The sequence below is a fragment of the Pseudonaja textilis genome, chromosome 2 (genome assembly GCF_049901715.1).
Source record: "Pseudonaja textilis isolate UNSWEBS1 chromosome 2, rPseTex1.2, whole genome shotgun sequence".
NCBI classification, from domain to species: domain Eukaryota; kingdom Metazoa; phylum Chordata; class Lepidosauria; order Squamata; family Elapidae; genus Pseudonaja; species Pseudonaja textilis.
Genome location: NC_141991.1, coordinates 63,835,292 through 63,848,074, shown reverse-complemented (window position 1 = coordinate 63,848,074; position 12,783 = coordinate 63,835,292). Strand labels below are relative to the sequence as shown.

The 12,783-nt window shown below is 39.3% G+C and overlaps 1 protein-coding gene across 1 annotated transcript; it reads right to left on the bottom strand.

Annotated features, from left to right (window-relative positions):
• Nucleotides 1-8,016: 8,016 nt before the first annotated feature.
• On the bottom strand, nt 8,017-9,255 carry LOC113449881 (actin, cytoplasmic-like). Its single transcript, XM_026721015.2, has one exon. The coding sequence runs from the start codon at nt 9,253-9,255 to the stop codon at nt 8,017-8,019; it is 1,239 nt and encodes a 412-aa protein (XP_026576800.2).
• Nucleotides 9,256-12,783: the final 3,528 nt, after the last annotated feature.

Below are 12,783 nucleotides of genomic sequence, written 5' to 3'. Positions count from 1 at the left end.
AATCTTGTAATCCCTATTGAAAATTTGTTTCACACACTCTTTTTCTTCATCACTAAACCAGCCACTGCTATCAATATTCAATAGATACATTCAAAAGTCACGATTTCTCTGACATTTATGCAGTTGTAAAATAAATATTCAACTTTGCCTTTTGTTAATAGGACAATCACATTTAAATATTGCATCAGATGTACAAAATATACTTTGGATCTTATTGAGTCTGCAAACCACTAGGTTTAAGGTAGTTAATAAAGGTCAGAGAACAATTGCAAATGCCAGGTATTTTGTTTGTTGGATAGCTCTTAAAAGAGATGGCTTAGATGGAAGCACCGTGTTCTTCTAATTGGATGGGACTTACTCATTTGTTCCTGGGTTTGTTTTGTTTTGTGATATCTGATCCTCTTTATTCTCCTTGAATTTGCACTTTTTTTTCTTGAAATATTCAGTCTTTTCTTATTTTCCCTTTTTGCCTTCAGTTTTCATGATGTGTAGCAGCTCACTTAATTTTGTGTTCTTCAAATTGATCGTGAGGCTCCAGGTTGTTCACATAATGCCTCACTTGTGTATTTTTTGTTTCACGGTTATTTCCAGGGGTGGAATGCTACAGGTTCTGCCCAGCTCTATAGAACCGGTAGCTCTCAAGAGCAGCCGACATAGAACCGGTTCTGTGTTTGCTGCTGTTTGGCCCACCCGCCCTCCTGGGCTCTTATCTGTCCTTTATTTCCTGCTTTTTCAACCTCAGATGCTTTACGCAGCACAGTTGAGGTAGAAAAAGCAGGAAAAAAGTGGCTTTTCAAACACTGCGCACCCACGCGCAGCACTTTTCAGCTGTCTGGGCAGCACAGCTTAAGGTTTATTGCATGCACGCGCAAAACATAATCACCGAACCAGTAGTAACAGCAGGTGAATCCTACCCCTGGTTATTTCTATCTCATCTCCTTCAAGATTGAGAATTTGGCCCACGATTGCCAGTGGATACTCCACTGGGGTATCTTCCAACTTATGCTCTTTCCATTTACAGGCATCCTTGACTTACCACAGTTCATTTAGTGACTATTCGAAGTTACAATGCCACTGAAAAAAGTGACTTATTTTTCATTCACACGAACTTTGCAGCATCCCCATAATCATGTGATCAAAATTCAGATGTTTGGCAACTGGTTCATCCTTATGACCGTTGCAGCGTCCTGGGGTCATATGGCCACTTTTTGCAACCTCCTGACAAGCAAAGTCAATGCGGAAGCCAGATTCACTCAACAACCAGGTTACTAATTTATCAACTGGAGTGATTCACTTAACAACTGTGGCAAGAAATGTCATAAAATGGGGCAAACTCACTTTAACAAATTCTCACTTAATAACACAGCTTTTGAGGCTCAATTGTGGCCGTAAGTCAAGGACTACCTGTATTCTTTTAAACATGACTGATCAAAGTTTCTAGGAGATATTTAAACTCTGCCCAAAAGGGTTTCATAATGGAAATGTCCTGTCCCTGGCATAGACTACAGGCACTTCTCAATTTACAATCACAGTTGAGCCCAAAATTTCTGTTGCCAAGTGAAACAGTAGTTAAGTGAGCTTTGCCCCATTTTGTGACTTTTCTTGCCACAGTGGTTAAGTGAATCACTGCAGTTGATAAGTTACTAACCTGGTTGTTAAGTGAATCTGGCTTCCCCATTGACTTTGCTTGTCAGAAGGTCCCAAAAGAGGTTCACGAGACCTTGGGACACTGCAACGGTCATAAGTATGAACCAGTTGCCAATCATCTGAACTTGGATCACATGATTGTGGGGCTGCTGCAGAGGTCATAACTCTGAAAAATGGTCATTAGTCCCTTTTTTCAGTTCCATTGTAACTTTGAGGCTAACCTCTACTCTATTTAGATTCTATTTTTTGCTAAAACATGTCTGTTAACATTAGCAAACTTAATCTTAATGATTCATTAGAATTTCCAATTCTAATTGGAGTTAATTAGTTAAGCCTTGAGTTGGAGGGTCACTTACATTCTCAGCCTCCTTTCCTCTGAGTTCATAATCCAGTTCATTCCTAGAGTCACTTGTTGTCAATGCATAAGATTGTTGATTCATGATGGCAAATTCTTTGGCTAGATTTACTCCAGTTTCAACCAGCTCTGGTGTAAAGATATAGGGAATCCCCAATGATCAGGCATGAAATGACTTCACTACAGGTTATATAGTGTGTATTGCAGTAGTATGTACGTTCATATGGGGTAACTGAACCACTGTTTAAAAAAGGAGTCTTGCTGGAGATAAAAAAATGTAATTTTGGCAGGGCTTTTTCCCTCTTATGATTTTCTACTACTCCAGTCTCTGACTCTAATCCTAGTCAACGATAACCACCTTTCGGGGTTATTATTTAAATATTTAAATTAATAACAACAACAATTCTCCTACTCACTAGGTTCTCAATCATTCTTCTACCCTCCCACAGTAAATACTCTCAGTTTTACTAACTGGCTGCCTTGCCTGTATTATACTTGGGAGAGTTAAAATAAGTATTGTGAAATAAGATGCTTGGAGTTCCACTTTTAGTTTGCATTCTTTGTTATCAGCATACTGAATTTCTGCAATAAACTTGATACTGATGCTGGCTACTTCAATAACAAAAACAACCAAATGTCTATGGAATAAAATTTAAAATTATCAGATGTTGCTCATGTTCGTACAGCCTCCTGCATCATTATCTCATCAGAAAGCTTACAACAATTCTCCGGTTTCAGCCATTTCCTAGTAAGATCATTTAATTTGTTATAGTGATGGTGAAGGGCTGCCTTTGAAGCTGTCTATCAATTGCACTCAAGATCCCCAAATTATCAGCATATGGGGTTGAATCTGGAGATAATCTCTTCTTGACACTGAAATAGTAGCATTGAGTCTTGTTCTGTTTCTGGGCAAAACTCAGGGTGCTAATGCAGACTTCAAACATGTTGTTTAGAACAGAAATAGACGAAGCCTAATCTATTATCCAATCAGCCTGTCTATTCATAAAGATAAAATAACCTTTATTGTCATTTTTTTTCTGTGGGCACTCTGGCACACATTAAAACTGAAATTCTGTTGCCTGCTTTCAAAAGTGTACACCTACATAACACACAAATAGACATGTTATATACATACCTATGTATATACCTACACCCTAACATACAAATGCATATAAATATTAATCACTGTCCACTTTGAATACAGAGCAGAAAGAGGAAGCCTGAAAGTTCACATGGTTGATACTGTATGGAATAAAACTGTGGCTGAATCAGGATGTTCTGCTTCAGATAACAGGTCATCTTAAGTAGCAGTTACCTGAGTATTTCAACCATCCAAGATAAGATGGGTAGCAATAAGTAAGATCTGCAAAGCTAACTAGGATGCTCATGATGGGCCAGATCCCTTTTCATTCTCCATGTCCATTTTTTGCTGCTCATCTCAAATTTCTTTCGTTGCCAGTTTATAATATCAACTTTCATTTCATATGTAGAATCCTAAACCATTCTTCCAATCTTTTATCTTTTTCTTCTTCCTTGTTTTATTCATATGCTTGTTTTCTGAGGTGGTTGTGAGCTGCCCAGCATCTTATAGAGACAAACAGGGAACATGAATTGGACTCTTAGGGTTAGGCTTCAGGGTTTAGGGTTATGCTCTGGTCTTTAGACAAGGACTTTTTTTTTTTGAAGGGCTGATTGAGGGGGAATGTTAGTCTTTCTCAAGAAGATAGGCCATATTTCTGAACAGATATCCTATCAGCAGCTCACTTCCTATATAATATCTTCTGCATTGGAGACTACTACCACAGCTTCTGACAGGGCTTCAGTTCTCTCTGGGATATTTATGCAAATTGTCTAAATGGTAGATTGTCCAGCCATGTTCCATTATTTTGGGACCAGGGATGCAACATTGTCACCCTCTGGATCACATACAAAGCACGAGCATGTATGAATGGCAACTATTTTTTTTTCTGAGATATTACATTTGAAGCATTTTCCAGGGAGATCTAAGTTATATAAGATTATCTATCTTGTCATAAAGATTGACCATAGAAATATTAAACAGATTCAGAGCTTTTAGAAATTGGATAGATGACCAATAGACACCCCAGGGCAGTAGACAACATAGTAAAACCTGTCTGTCTGTCTATCTATCTATCTATCTATCTATCTATCTATCTATCTATCTATCTATCTATCTATCTATCTATCTATCATCTGTCATCTCCTGGAAGAATAGTGTCAAAACAGTTCATCATTTTGCCAAAAAAACTCTACAGGAATATATTTATGTAGTTAGCAAGAGTTGAATCTGATGTGAAGAAGTCTTTATTTTTCTTCCTTTGAGAAACAGAAGCACAATAAATGTTATTAGTGTATATTGAAGATTGAATATATGTTTTATTTTAGTATATTTAAAGTATCAAGATTTTGAACATAATCCAGTGATCAGAGGCTTCTTCTGAAGAAGAAATTGCATATAATGAGAAAGCTACATGGAAACTCCTTCAAAAAGTGATGCAGATGTTAGCTCTGGAAAGTTGCAAAAACCAGTACAAAATAATACCCATTTAAGGATTTCCAGAAACAGCCCAAAGGCATAACAATGCTTGTTTTAATGTGTTTCCATTTGCTCTTACAAGGTAGCACACCAGCAATCTTCTACTTTGAATGAATTAACTACCTATGTGGAATTGTCTTGAGTTAAATGGAATGGAAACCAAAGACATCTAGATTCTAAAGTGAATCGTCCAATTCTGGATGTTTCTGGTTTGTGCTTGGACAATACAATCTGCATGACAGGATCTGGGATTTGAAGAACAACTGGTAATAGGGATTGTTCTGGTAGTCAGATCAAAGGAGGCCAGACTACTGTCATGGCTCATTTGGAAGCTTCATGATATTTCTGACTGCAAAGACCAGCTTTATAAAGTCTTGCAGCAAAACCGAGACCTGGGACACAAGAAGGAACAGATTTCTCAAGCTCCTAATGCAATTCTCTAGCTATTGACCGGTTCAACCATGTCCTTGATAGGTTGGCTACATAGCCAAACCTGTGCCAGAATAGAAAGGCTAAATGGTTGGGTGCATTCCAGCCAAGGCTGAGAGGGGCTGCACTTCCAAAGCAAGAGCTATGATCATACTAAATGCCGACCACCTCTGTCTGTAATTAACTGCTGTGTAATCCTGAGGGAATTAGCACAGCGCTGTAGATACAGCTTTGAATCAAGAGTTTAATCATACAGCCTGAAAACAGCAAGATACACAGTTATTAATCTTTGCACTGTGCTGTAACCTCAAGTATAACTCCCAATTAATCAGCAGGAGGCAGACATGGCTCAATATTTACAACATGTCTAATTGATAGAGTTAAATTGATTATAGAGAGCTATTGCTTATGCATTGATGGGGATTCGGCTGAACTTAAGCCTGGGTTGTGCTCTTCCAGTCTCCAGACACATCTTGTGATTGCTCGAGAGAGTGCCTGGCAAAAAGTATTATTAAAGTACGACCGACACATTCATTTTGTCTGGTCTATGCTTTTTCTCAGAATGCCCATCCAGAGAGGTCTAGGACAACTCACCATGGCCAATTTGCCACTGCCAACTTGCTGCAGCCAACTTGCCATGGCCTACTCAACACAAGGCAACTTGCCATGGCCAAATTGCCACAAAACAACTGTCCACAGGACAATTCAAGATGGGATTAGGACCTTTTATCATTCATCAAAGCATTACAAAAGCGGGTAGCCATAGGAATGATTTCCTTTGATCCATGAGATAAGATGATGAAAACCTGGTCAACAAAAATAAAAGGAACTAAGTGAATTCTGCAGCCCATTGTCTCTTAGAAAGTTAGCCATGGCAAGTTGTCCTGTAAATAAGTTGGCCGTGACAAGTTGGCCACAGTGCCAGTTGGCCATGGCAAGTTGGCTGTGGTGAGTTGTCCCATTCTGCATCCAGAGTTTGCACAAATAGTTGATCACTTTGCACTACATATTACTCTTATTACCTAGAACACAATCCCAATATCTCACATTCAGTGCTAAGAAAACTATGGTTACTTTCCTTTGGTTATTTCATGGGGCATAGAACTTTTCTTAGGTTATATAGAAATGGCCCATATCAGGTATAACCTGCATTATGCAGGCAACAGGACAATAAGTATATAAATAAGGGTGTATTTGTTCTGAATATGTTGGTATGTGTGCATATATTAAATGGATTACTGCATTTTTTTTAAAGCTTCCTAAAAGGACTTGGGTTTTGTTTGAGAATCCTAACCTATTTCCAAAAAGGGAGGGGAATATGGAATAACGTTAGCTCTTGAATAATTGTTCCTTCCCACCATTGCGTATCATTCCTGCCATTCTTCTTCCCTGTGCATTTGAGGCTTGCGGTGATCCAGTCAGCTGCTCTTTTCTGAGGCTCATTCGTAGAGCCATCACTTAAATCAAAAAGAAGCTACCCACCTTTCGCTCAAAACTGCTCAAATTACAGAGAATGAGTCCACATGCTGGTTTAAACTGCCACCAATGCTCTATTTATGTTGGGAATATTAGGGAGAAGACAATTGATTCACCGATAGATGTTCTCATTTAAGGCTCAAGATCCTGAGATGCCTTAAGTGAAGACCCTCCATGTTCCTTCAGGAAAGCAATCCTTTCTAATCAGCCCCGGCTGTTTGGTTCCTTTCTTATGGAGCTAAACAAGCAACATTATGCTCAGCCCCAGCTGGGTGACTAGCAACTTTGCCAATGACTCAGAGTGTAGCACACAAAGATCAGTATGCATTTAAATTTGCCATGGCAACAAATAGTTCACCAGTGATAATTACATAGATTGTCATGGAGACGGGGCAAAAGATGCAGAACGAATCCACAGGTCTTTGGGGAGTAAGACCATCTCTAAAGTTCCTGGCACATTGGCTCCGGAGACACGAGAGAAGAGACAATGTCATCCATCTCTGCTTCCCACTCTGAAAGCTTACTTCTGGCCAGAGAGCTACACTAAGGCTCATACACTCTGTAGCTGTGAGATAATTATAAATATATCTCAGCTGAAATGTTGCTTAAGGGGAGAAAACAAAGGAGATATCTACATTTATAACACGAGGCTATGTAAGATGAAGACTTTGGACAATTCACTTTTTTGCTCTGTCTGGTACCAAACTCAGTGACCTGCTTATAGAGGAGGAATGCCTTCATTATCACAGATAACACCTATTTGCTACTTCTTTATTATTGTCCCTTGATAATAGGGCAAATTTCAATCTCATTTCCTCTTACTGTATTATTTATTAAACGTATATGCTGCCTGACTTGGGGCAGTTCCATATGTATACCATAGACTCATATTCTTAGAATGAGACCCTGTATCTAGCAGCAGCATCTATTAGGAGTGACAGTACAGTATTCACTAATTATAGTATTTATTAGCCGCAGCCACATAATTTAAATAGTCCTTTATTTTCATCTCTTTTTCTCCAGTTCCGGTGTATCAGTGTGACATGCTAAGCTTTAGTAATATAGCCAAAGTGCAGAATGAGTGAAGGAAAGATGGCAAGGGGAATGGGTGGTGAGAGTTTTATTTCCTTACTGGGTTCAATTGTCTGTATGAGAAAATGTAAGCGTGGCATGTGTCTGAGACCTTCTTTACATGTGTATGTAAAATATCACGCCTTCTAGAACGGAAAGGTTTTATCTCTAATCATCAATAGTGTACATAACTGTCTGTTGAAGGTTTCTTGTACTTGAAAGGGATTTTAACAAATTCCTGATGCAGGCTTTTCCAGTCTGGTGCTTCCCGATGTGTGTTAATTACAATGCCTTTACATTTAGTCACAGGCAAATGAGCTGATAGCTCTGAACGCGATTCCCTTGTTCATACCCATTTCCAGAAGTAATGATAAGACAGACTCAGAAGCCATGTAGTCAAAAACAGCATGTTGTTGAGGAGATGCCCCTTGAACCCTCATCTCTGCTCAGCCTGTCTCAGCTGTTTGGCTCATCCCCTCGGTCAGAAACAATGGCGATGGACAATGAAAGGTCCTTTCTCATCATAAGCCTGTCGATTGATCCACACATTTTGAAAAGCATTGAGTGAGGCTACAATAGAGCCACCCAGCCAGGCAGAGAAGGTGCGGTTGGGAGAAGCTAAGATGCCCACTTTGCTCTCAGGTTCCATGTTTTGCAGTTCCTTCTTAATTCTTTCCGAGAAGCCACGGAGCATGGTGGTGCCACCAGCCAGTAGGACATTGGAAAGCAGGTCCGCCTCTCTTTCTGGCTTACATTTTTTAACACTGTTCAGTGCTTGGACATGAAGTCCAACTTCTGGGTAACCCAGCATGGTAGGATTGAAGAGGACTTCTGGGCAGCGAAAGCGTTCACTGCCAATGGAAATGACCTGTCTGTCAGGTAGAGTGTAATCCATGAGGTATTTTTTCTCATCGGCATTTAGCTCAGCCTCATACTCTTCAGGGATGTAACAGCACTTCTCCTTGATCTGGCACACCACTTCCATTTCTTCCTTTTGAAAAGGGTTCCCAGATTCTCCCATAATCTTGGCCAGATATTCTGTCAGAGCATTGCCTGCTATGTCTAGGCGATAGGTGGCATGTGGCAGGATATATCCATCATGGACAGGAGCAGTGTAGGAAGTTCCATAGCCAGAACCAATCACCAGGCCACCAGTGCGTCCATATGAATAAACTGACAAAAGTGACTGATGAGCAACAAACATGGCTGGAACTTCAAAGTTCTCAAACAACAGTTCAGCCATCTTTTCACGGTTGGTAGTTGGAGACATAGGAGCATCTGTAACCAGCACAGCCAGCTCTTCAGGGCATACACTGAGTTCAGTGTAAAATATATGGTGCCACAGCATCTCTAGAGCATCCCAATCAGTGACCACACCATGAGTCATCACCAAATGTGTGCTCACCTCTGCACGCCGTTGTGGAATGTTCTTTCCAATGTAGTACAATGGACTTTCCTTTGTCCTGAACCTGGGTACCCCCACAATACTTGGCACGATGGATCTTGGCTTTTCATCTCCAGCAAGGCCACTCTTGGTGTAGCCAGTACCTGTATCGATCACAACAGCAGCGTAGTCCTTGTACTTATGTGATAGGTTTGATTTGGAAGTTGAGGCAGGAGATTTTGAACCAGGTCTGTGTCCTGCAGGACCAGGGCTACCAGCTTTTTTGTGGCGGCTCATTGTAATGGGACTTTTTACATTTTCACCAAATGAAGACATGAGTAAACACCCAGACACCCGTCCTGCAGCTTCAAAGTGATGGAGGAAAGCCTATCAGTGGAGAATATAGGAACTCAGTTGTCATAGTGGTGCACTAGTTCATGGACTGGTCAGAGTGACATCATAATAGTAGAGGATAAATTCTATGACAGGTATGGAAATGAAATGGAACAGTTTCCCACAGAGATGTTGTCGTAAACACACATCCACCAAAAACATATAATGATGAGCTGAACCAGATTAGGGACTGATCATCATGGAGAAAATGTATCTAATTGCTAAGAGATGGCAATCAATTAATGGGATGCAATCAATATGTCAAACTTTAGTTGAAGTGACTGCACTGGGCACCAAATAACTATCAGACCAAGTTCAAGGTTTGGATCATCACATGTTAGGCTGTAAATAGATCTTATTCCCTGTAAAAAACCCAATGATTCCCTGAGATAATCAGGAGTAATCCTGCAACACATCTGGTACCTATTGCAGATGGGCTTTCTCTGTGATGACATCTTCCCTATAGAATGTTCTCACCTCTGACATTCAGGAGCTACTAAAGAGAAAACCTTGTAGGCATTGTTTGAAGACCGTCTGTTTACCCAGGCTTTTCCAGTATGGGAGAAGATGCTCTCACTCCACTTTTTCAATAACTATGTTTTTAATTGGCTATTGTTTTATATTTATATAATATATTTAAGTATTTTACTGATGTTTTATTGCTTCATTACACTTTGGCATAGGAAGGGATATAGGAATATATTAAATAAAGTATAATTAGAGAGCCAGTTTGGTCAAGTGGTCAGATTACCAGACTAGAAAGTGGATACTATGAGCTCTAGTCTCAACTTTGCCATGAAAGCTAGCTGGGTGGCTTTGAGTCAGTCACTTTCTTTCAGCCCAACTCAAATCACAGGGTGGTTGTTGTGGGGAAAACAGGAGGAGGATGGTATATTGGACGTGTTCACTGCTTTGAGTTGTTTGTAAAACAATAAAGACAGGATACAAACAAAAAAATAAACAATGAATAAAAAAATAATGTAACTGGTGCCATGACCGTCCATAGCACCAACTTCAGTTAAAGGGTATAGCATCCACATTGTTATAGATGACTTGAGATCTGGTCTGATTAATCTCACTTTCCATGACTAGCTCTGTGAATTTGAATCAGTTTGCATGAACCTAAATTTTGCAGAGTGATTTATAGTTTAGAGCATGAGTTTTTAGACACAATGACAGGAATTCATCCAAACATTTTGCACCCCATTCCTCCTCTTTGTGCCCTCAGCAAAACTTTTCAGAATCTGAAGCAATGGTTTTGTTTCCGAGTTACCTGTTGGATTGTAAATTTTATTCCCCTAAAGGAGGGGACTGAAAAATTATCCCACAGGTCTTCTGTACTCAACAACTTGAAGAATAAACATGAGTTCACTGTGAACTGGGCCTTGGTTCAAGGAAACTTCCTAGCTTTCTTTCTCTTCTGACCAGACAGAGGGAATTATAAAAAATACATCTGTGTGGCTAATCTGCCTTTGCCAGCTTTATTTTCTTGGTTTGTCAGAGAAGCCACACTTGACTCTCTGTATTCAGGTGATATTAGTGACAAATGCAGCTTATTCCAGCTGTCTAAGAATAAACTTCAAGATAATAGCTTGCATAGCCCAGGGAAAAGAGGCAGGAGAGGAGGATGGGAAAGAATCACTTGTGTGCTTTTAATGTGGAGTAGTTGTGTTCATTATGCCAACATTTTATAACTATCAGAAATGTTTGACTGGTGCCTGACAAGTATTAAACACCAGCAATTGATCAGAGAGACATTTAGGGCTTTTCAACATCAGTAAGAATGAAGATCTGAATGAGGAATAAAATCAGAATCAGTTATAAGAGCAACCTAAGTATGCATTACTAGTCTATGTTTTGACATAAACTCAATAGAGTGCAGGGCTTCATTATTTTATTTATACCTATAGTAAGTGTGTTAGACCCCCCATGGCTGGATTTTGTTATATCTTGTTTTAAGCAGCTCACTGACCAAAATAAACCCTCTCTTTCCCCTCTCCCCCTCCACAGTTTTAAGGTCAGGGAAGCAGATCAGATTTTGTGACAAAATTGTCCCGTCCAGATGATGTCAAAGCAAATTTCTTCAGAAGTCCAAGTCCTAGGCCAACTCTTATTTTACACTTATCCTTTACTCTTTTTTTCACATGCTAAGCTTTGATCAGCAGCTGATTGGAATTATTTTAAGCACTTTAATTCTGAAGTGAATTAAAGGGTCGGGGGGCAAAGTCTCTGTTTTGGAAGAGATAAGGGTGCAGACCCAAGACACATAAAGAGAAAGCAAGGAGGACTGGAGGAGAAACCTTTATATTTAATACATATTCCAGGTTATATTGCTTAAGAAATGGATAGTGCACTTCCAGTATAATGGAATCATAGCAGATTATACAGTTGTACACATACTGGTGTCCACAATCTGTGCTCAGGCTTCTATTCATATGTGAAAGGACATACTGCATTCATGTTTACGAGACAAGCATACAATACAACTAATGGTTTGCCTAATTTCAGTATGCACCAAGATATATTTGGTAAGTTTTTGCTTTGCATCTGTTTTATGCTTTCTCTGATTCTAATTTGGAAGGACCATATATATCACTCTATGCAGGTTAAATAAATGCATATGATAAATAAATAACACTGATACTGAAAACATGTTCACAGTATGTTATGGATAAATTGAGATATGAAGTATAACTATTATATGGAGAAGTCAAATTTGTATTCTGATGGAGCTGTCCAAGGTCCTAATTTGCTCCAAACATGAAAAGAAGGTTGCCTTAATAATCCTAAACAGTGGAAGAAAATTATTGTCCTTATATTCTGCTTATCGGTTTCCAGAATGTCTCTACTAGACCTTACATGATATGGAATGTCAAACCAATGTGACCTGATTTAGCAGGCCTCTTTTTATGTTCCTATGTTCTAAAAATGTGAGATTGTCCAGGTATTTGACAACCTCACATTGTCTTGATCTGTTTTGTTCTGTGAAGTGCCTAAAGCATATTCTGCAATATTTTGGACTAGGTAGGCATAGTTACAATTTTAAGAGTCTGATTGGAGGTGGGGTCTCTTGAAAAATCCTAAAACCTCAATCACTGCACAAATATCTTATTCTAAGGTTATTTGTCACTGTCTCCTTATCTTCCCTGCTTGTCATTTTTTTTGGACTAAAAAGACTATGTACTGTATTTATACTGGGATGAAGACATTCCCTAGGTTTATGAGATTAGTTTGTGTGCAAGGGATCATGAGTGATAGACATATTGTTGAAAGCTGGAGCTTTGCTTAACAGAATGTCAAAATGCTCCAGTTTTTACAGTCATTTTTTTTTTTAAATGTAGAAAGTTAAATGGGACAGGATGCTTAAGAAAGAGGTTTCCATGAGCACTCTGATGCTAACCTATGGTCTTCAAGTCTAGAGAATATTGTTTCATCAAATCACAATTTTATCAAGAAATCCAGTTGAGGCAC